The sequence below is a fragment of the Nicotiana tabacum genome, chromosome 6 (assembly GCF_000715075.1).
Source record: "Nicotiana tabacum cultivar K326 chromosome 6, ASM71507v2, whole genome shotgun sequence".
NCBI lineage: Eukaryota > Viridiplantae > Streptophyta > Magnoliopsida > Solanales > Solanaceae > Nicotiana > Nicotiana tabacum.
Genome location: NC_134085.1, coordinates 53,693,658 through 53,701,815, shown reverse-complemented (window position 1 = coordinate 53,701,815; position 8,158 = coordinate 53,693,658). Strand labels below are relative to the sequence as shown.

Here is an 8,158-nt window from a genome sequence, read left to right as displayed (position 1 = left end):
TTGGATTGCATTGGACAACCCTCCACTCTACCTAGGTCATATAAATACACTTTAAGCATGATTTTTACACAACTTTTGAGGGAGAGACACTACTTTATGGTTAAACAACAACCTTGGAGGAAATAATACACTAGGAGTAAGGAGGAAGATTCAACCATGAGTTTTCCCTTTCTTCTTTATTCTTTGTTGTTGGCTATGATTTTTAGTATTTGGTTTTTACATACTATTATGAGTATTTAATTTCATATCTAGGATTTTGATGGAACCTTTTGAACGATGAATTCTTGATATGTTTTAATATATTTAGCCTTTGAATTACTTTACTTGTTTATCAGTTAATTGAATGGCCACCAATTGACTATACCTATTTATTATCTATTGCTTGTGAAAGGGTACATATTTAGGTGGTTATTAAACAACGTCACTCCTAATGTATGTGAGGAATCAATACGGCAGGTTTAAAGGTGGATTTAGGAATAATAAAGCTTTAATGTGGTCATAGTGAGCAGTAAGATAATGCCAGCTAGCGTAGTTTATTGAAATTTCTCGTAAGAGAATTCCGGCAATTGAAATGCTCACGATCAGTAGATAAAAATTAGGTAAAATTATAGAAGACGTAGCGGAAGGATTCCGACAATTCAGAAAATCATGACTCTAGACCTCCTTAATCTTGTCTACAACCCATAGTATCTCTAGTTGTTAATTTACTACTTTAATTTATTAGTTAATTAGTTAGACAAAAGAATCTTAATATTTATAATTTAGGAATTATTCGAGCTTGTCTTCTTAGTGATAGTGAATAGTTGTAGCTAAATCCTAGTTCTCTATGATCGACTCTGAACTCTTAGACCGGATTATATTTACAGCGACCGCGTAGTCCTTTTGACAAGGCAAATATGGGGATGAATGATTGATTTTGGATTTTGAGTGGTATTTTGTGAGTAAAAACCTTTTTGAATTATGTATCATTGTTGAGTTGGTGTATGGTAGGAGATGTATCTGTGTGCATTCATGTATATTATGATTCAATATTAGACATGGATTTCGATAAGTGAAATTGAGTATTTTTGACATAAACTCTAGAATCACTTAAATGATAATTTGAGTACCTAAATGGACTTCAAATGGGAATTTAAGCATATAATTGAACTCTTGAGATATGGATAACCCTAATTTAACTTCAATTTAGGGGTTGACTTTTTAAATTGACTTTGATTTTGATCGAGTCTTACGTTATAAAATTGAGGAATCGAGTCTTAAATTATAAAATTAAGTAAAATATTGTTGCTTAACATCGTTGAGAAATCTTTTGAATATATTGCAGTCATTTGGTGGATTCGGACATGAGAAGACTATTTTGGAAGGTTAAAATTTTGCTTGGACCAAGATAAAGACTTTGACCTCGATGATAGAATTTTCTCAAACTAGAACTGTTTTATATATACTACCTATATTGGGATACTATATATATGAGGCGATGAGTAGATGTGCGAATACTAGGATAATATATGAGATATATTATTATCACATGTTGTGCATGACTTGTTATAATTGCAACATGATTAGATGCGCATACTATATATGTTACTCCGTCCCAATTTATGTTACACTTTTTTCGTTTTTATTAAGCATCAAAAAGAATAATATCTTTTTATATTTAATAATAATTTAACTTTAAAAATATTTAATTTCACACTTAATGAGTTGATTTATAGCCAAAAAAGTATCTTTGAATCATTTTAGACCAGAATTTTTAAAAGTTTTCCTTTCTTACTTAAACTTTGTGCCTAGTCAACCACTATCATATAAATTGAAACGGAGGTGTTGTATTTGTTATAAGCATTTGCTAAATGCAAGTTTAACGGCATAAATGACATGTATGTTGGATTGCATGGTTGATCCACAAGAAACTCAGCAAACTCTTGAAATAGTGAAAGCTAATGTGAAAACGGTAGAAAGAAGAAGACAAAAAATTGAGGCAAATCTAGCTCTGTAGCGAGCTAGAACACGAGTGGAGACTATCAATCTAATTTCATAACTAGTTGATACGATGTGAATAATAAAAAGAGGTTCTCTTTCTAAGCCTTTTTTAACTTTAAGGGCACTAGTGGACCAATAGTATAATGGACAGAAGAATTAGTCCTTTTCGAGAAGTAGAGGAACATGTATGGCCCCTTTTCCAATATGAAATTCAACTGCTAGCTAGCGTGTGATCAATAGTTATTTAATATCGATAATGAGATCGTTCAAACAATGAACAACATGCAAGTAATACTTCCTTCTTTCCAAGTTATGTGAACCTGTTTGACTGAGTAAAGAGTTTAAAAAAATGAAGGGTTTTGAAATTTGTGGTCCTAAACAAGTCAAAAAGGGGTCTAGGGTATTTGTGCGGTTATAAAATTTCTCGTTAAGGGTAGAATTGAAAGTATAAACTAAATTGTTTTCAAATTTACAAATGGGTCATTCTTTTTTAAACGGACCAAAAAGGAAATAGGTTTGCGGAACAGAGGAGGGAGTAGTATTTATGTTCGAACGTGATTTTTTGAGAGAGATGCTCATATCTTCGTAAATTATGAAAACCCAAAACTTCACTTTATATTGTAGCATCGAAGAGTTAAACCTATGAACCAAAAGTTCAAAGAGCATTCCATTCAGTAAATAGTTTCAGGAGCCATTTAAAAGGCAATTAATGCTGATACCAAAACATTTATATCTCCATGGCTATCATCTTCTAGTTTCTATATTCTATATATTGAAGTTTATGAGTATATATCCCTTTTGCTCCTTTATCTCTCTTATGGTGAAATATGCAGTATCACTGGGATGTTACACACATTATTATTTCTCCTGCTGCTTGCTTGTATATTTCTTCCACGGGAAACGTTTCAGAGAACTGATCAGAAGCTCCACTTGCCTGAAAATTTTTGAGCAACCCAACAAAGAGAAAGTGATGATCAAACCGAAACTCAACTACCATTCAAAACGCTTGTGTGTCAAACATATGTATTACAGGAAACCCTAGTGTCACAAAATACTTAGTAACATTCTAAGAAACCATGGCAATTTTAATAAACATTACAGCAAGCAGGGGCGGATCTATAGCATCAATTATGGGGCACGTGAACCAATGGTCCCTTTATCAAACTAGGTATTTTATGTATTTTAATAAACTGTGTATTTTCTAGAATATAATTGGTCCAATATTATGTATTGGTACTCATGCTCTATAAAGGTTGAATGATGCACTTGGTTCAATACTTAATTATTTACTCAAAGAAACAAGGATCAATTTCCACTTTACACTAGTTTCCCTCCTTTCTTTTATAATGTACCCATATTCTAGAAATCGACATTTAAGATATATTAAGACAGACTAAGTGGGTGTTTGGACATAAGAATTGTAAAATTCCAAAATAGGGGGAAAAAATTTTCAAGTGAAAATGGTATTTGAAATTTAGAGTTGTGTTGGACATGAATATAATTTTGGGTTATTTTTGAAGTTTTGTGAGTGATTTGAGTAAAAATTTAAAACAGTTTTTTGGAGTTTTTCAAATTTTTGAAAATTTTCAAAATTCATTTTCAAGTGAAAATTGAAAATTTTATGAACAAACGCTGATTTCGGATAAAAGTGAAATTTTTTTTAAAAAAGGGGGAATATTTCTTATGTCCAAACGGGATCTAAATGCGTGCTTATCGCGTTTTCCTGACAAACTAATGATGATAAGCAATAAGCTATGATGGTAAGTCTATACATAAGATTTTTTGACAAAAGGGGGGAAATATTTGCCCCCAAATTTTCCTGTTCGACTGCTCAAACCCTAGTTAGGAAACTTCTAAATGGCCATCATAGCATCCTTGTAACTATTTATTAAATTATTCAAATTGAGAGACTCTGTAACACATTTTACTACCAAAAAACTCTATGGACTGTTCATTGTAGCATTCAATTTATTTTTTTGGGGGGGTTTTCTCGATAAAAAAGACAAAAAGAAAAGAATGAAATTAAAAGAGAGGAAATGGACTTACATGGGCTTGAATCATGTACATGTTTCTTTGATCATTAGATGAAATTTGGGCAGATACCACCTCTATCTTGTGCTTCTCTAAAACATAACAAATGCTACTCAAAAGGCCTGGCTTTTTGGGACAACACACACTAATGTGAGCTTCCTCCCCACAAACATTTAGGATAACATTAGGAGATGTCCAAGATTGAAAGACTGCTGGAAAATGTGGCATTGAAATTGGATTAGCAGCATTATTTGTTGGGCTGATGGCAGCATTATTTGTAGAGCCCTGATCAGCTAAAAATGCCTCCCTACTTATAATACTGTCAGCACTTAGTTTCTGAGAGGTGATTATGGAAGGATTCATTGAAGTTGCCATGCCATGGAGCCTCTCCAGTTTCTGTCTCTGAAGTTTCTGAAGGGTATGCTGAAGTGTCTTTATGTAGTTCACTGCTTCATCAACAATTGTAGACTTGTCCGCCTACATTTATATATAGTTATTAATACGAATTAAAGACTTCGATTGATTAAGAACATAATAATTTCATGATGAGTTTTCACTTCAATGCAAGAACAGTATTTTCACCGTATTTTTTACTCTTGTATTTTCGAACCTATTCTGAAAACGCTTTTCTTTAGCCGAGTGTCTATTGGAAACAATCTCTGTACTCACACAACATAGGGGTAAGGTACGCGTACACTCACTCTCCCTAAACCCCAATCGTTGTTCCCAAACCCCAATTGTGGGATCACGCTGGGTATGTTGTTGTTGATAAATATTACTCCCTCTGTTTCAATTTAAATGGCATATTTTCTTTATTAGTCCGTTTCAAAAAGAATAACGCATTTCTATATTTGAAAATAATTTAACTTTAAACTTTTTGTTTTGCTCACTTTACCCTTAATGAGAAGCTTTTTTAGTCACACAAATGCGATGACCCCCACAAAACTTTTGCCCCTTCAGCTTTTCCGACCACATATTTTAAAAGTTTTTTTTCCTTAAACTTTATACCATGTCAAACTACATCATCTAAATTGAAACTCAAGGAGTATTAATTGGAAACTTTCTAAAATTGGTAAGTAATGTGCTATCACATTTTAAAGTATCATTTATTGTGTAAATATTTCTTGTGTTTAGATCTTTTCAAGTGCTATGCAATTTAGTTCACTTGGAGAAATTTGCATGGTTAACAAAGTAGAGAAGGCTGAGTTAATTCAAGAAAAAACAAATAAATAAGTGGAGAAGAAAGGTACTTTCTGAGCTTCTGAACCACATGCGAAAATTGCGGAAGTCTTTTTTTGTTTGTTTCTTCCCTTGTTGAGGAAAGACAAAATGCATGTTACTGTACTATGTTAAAATGTGTATACCTTATAAGATCAATTTCTACATCGTATAGTGTATTATTTGTGACATTGACAATCCATTGTCTTAGGTGACTACTTTGTTAGTTTGGTTACCATAAGAAGTAAAGCCAGGTATATATCATTTTCATAAAGAATAATGTATCTCACCTTGAGCTTGACATACCCAATTTAGAAACATTGGATTTGGTACTATCAAAAAAGGAAAGAATCATCTTTTCTTCTATATTCCATGTTGGTGGGGTTCTCTTTATATATGCAGCATAAGCAAAAGTGTGTGGCATTGAAGGAAAAGAATTTACCTTAGGGGGAAGTTGAGGAAGCAAAGCATGAAGATTAGAGAACATGTTCCTCATCTTCTTCCTCCTCTCTCTTTCTGTCCATATATGCATCTCATGATCTGATTCTCGTCCTCCATTTACTTTTCCTTCATTCACTTCTCCATTTCCCTTGACACCGTTCGCAGTCCTCTTTCTACCGGCAGATGGTCCTGCCATCTCTATCTCCCTAGCAACAACATCTGATACAGCCAGTTGCAAGGTATCGGGTAACTTTGTACCACTTGATTTTGCCCCATTACCACCTGAGTTATCCGAATTCAGAAAACCCCAACCTTGATTTTCCCATATGAAACAATCTTCACCACCTTCATCCATGTTCAGAGAGAGATTCAACTTACAATTGGGTAGAACAAATATTGGACTGGAAAGAGAAAGATAATAAAAAGTAAAGTCTAAACGAATAAAAGTTAAAAAGATAATCGTATTACAGTAAGAACTGATCTGGATCTTATTTGAAATTTAAGTTGGTTTAGTAAGAGCGACTAAGAAGAATTTTTATGTTGTCCTAAATAAGGAAAGAATTGAAGGATCTCACTAATACTTATTTCTTTCTAGCTGAGTATGGAACCTTTTCTAAAAAAAAAATTTCGGATGAATGTGTACGTATATATATATATATATATATATATATATATATATATATATATATATATAGATATATAATAGAAAAAGAAAAAGAGGGTTGGGGAGGGGGTGGAAAAGAGTATAGGGGAAGGATGGGGGGAATACGAAGGAAAAGAAAAGGTTGTATAAGAGATACAAAGGATGATGATTCGATGGGAATGGGAACAAACCAAAATACAATCATAAGCCAAAATGCCGTTACTGGCTTCAAAACAAAAAACGGTAGCTAAAGTTCACTTTGTACAAAATTTTGATCTCACTCAATTGGGTCCCATTTTGGGCTGTCCTGTCCTGGTCCCACTTTGCTTATCTGATTAATTATATCTAATTATAATAAATAACTCCAATACTAGATTACAATGAACAATATACATCTATATTTCAAATTTTCTCTCATCCTTTATTCATTTAAATTTTTGAAAATATTCAAATATTGAGTTCCTACTTCCTTAAAGGTTAAAATCGATAATGTATTTATTCTAACAACTAGGAGGGGAAACGTCATAGAATAATATGTGAAGACTCAGTGTTTGCTTCCTACAAAATTCACATTCGAGATTTCGCTCCTAATTGTACGTTGTTGTAATTTTTTCTCAAATTTAGTTATTTGATTTGTCTAACAAAGGATCGCAAAATGGACTTTCATCTAAGGACTTGAAATTTCCAATTAGGACAACGAAATTGAATAAATAAGATTCTTATCTTAACAAATGTTTAGTTTTTCATATTGGTTGAGGGTATGATAATTGTAGAGTTCTCACCCTATGAATTAATTTCTCAAAACTGAATTTGGCTAAACGTCCATTTCTTTAATATGATAGTTCGAATTGCCATTATTATATGCTTTAAACGTGTTTTCACACACTTATACAAATCAAACACGCTGGGATCAGGCCTTTCCCGAGAAATTAAACCTTTTATCATGCAATATTCATTTCTTAATGAAAAGAAAAAATAAAAGGAAAAAGGACTGGGTAAAGAAGAAAAACGAATTTATTCATGTTTTTGGTAGTAGTATGTTACATGCCTAAGAAGTTAATGTTGTTACCAAGGTTGACAGCTAATTATTGGTTTAATGTGCTCTTATCTTGTGAATAATGCTAAGTGATTCATTATTATCAAGACAAATCACAAGCGTTACATATTAAGGCAATGATTAAAATGTGCCAGTTGTCTTTACAATATGAGCCTTTACGTAAAGTGAGATTGCTCATAAACGAGCTTACCATGCATTTTCCTACTTCCTTATGTGATAAAATAGAATAAACAGAGTTAAACTCTGTACAGTGACAATATAAATGAATTTTTGCATTACTAAGTCATTAAAATAGTTATTACAAGTAATTTTTGTAAAAGGTTAGACTAGTAACCTAAAAAAAATGTTCTACTACTCCATATATATATATATATATATATATATATATATATATATATATTTGCTGCCAAAATTCAAGTTTGCTGCTGGAATTAGCTAGTTGTACAGCTGCAATAGATTTTTGCTGTAAAAATAAAATTTAGGCAGTATCTGTTATAGTTAGATACTGTGGATTGGGCAAATACCACTTGTCTATTGCTGGAACATTGGCTTCAGACGGGTCCCGATTTTGGCCACTTGCAGCGGCCTTGGAGGGCTAACCACAGTAGTCATTTGTGTCCTTTTAGTTTGTGACAGGGAAATTCTAGGAGTAGATCCACAGGATGTAACATCTATGAGAAAAATGAAGGAGTATGGGTATTTGTTGCTTACTAGAAAACCTGTGAAAACAATAATCATATCCTTCTTTTACTGGCAAGGGGAGAATTTCAATCTTATGACCATAAGCA

At 32.7% G+C, this 8,158-nt stretch overlaps 1 protein-coding gene across 1 annotated transcript; it reads right to left on the bottom strand.

The window, feature by feature from the left end:
- Positions 1–2,722: 2,722 nt before the first annotated feature.
- Positions 2,723–6,133, bottom strand: LOC107778816 (transcription factor bHLH95-like). Its single transcript, XM_016599127.2, has 3 exons — positions 5,672–6,133; positions 4,027–4,488; positions 2,723–2,914 (listed from the first exon to the last, which is right to left on the bottom strand). The coding sequence occupies exons 1-3, from the start codon at positions 6,023–6,025 to the stop codon at positions 2,816–2,818; spliced, it is 915 nt and encodes a 304-aa protein (XP_016454613.2). The 5' UTR covers positions 6,026–6,133; the 3' UTR covers positions 2,723–2,815.
- Positions 6,134–8,158: the final 2,025 nt, after the last annotated feature.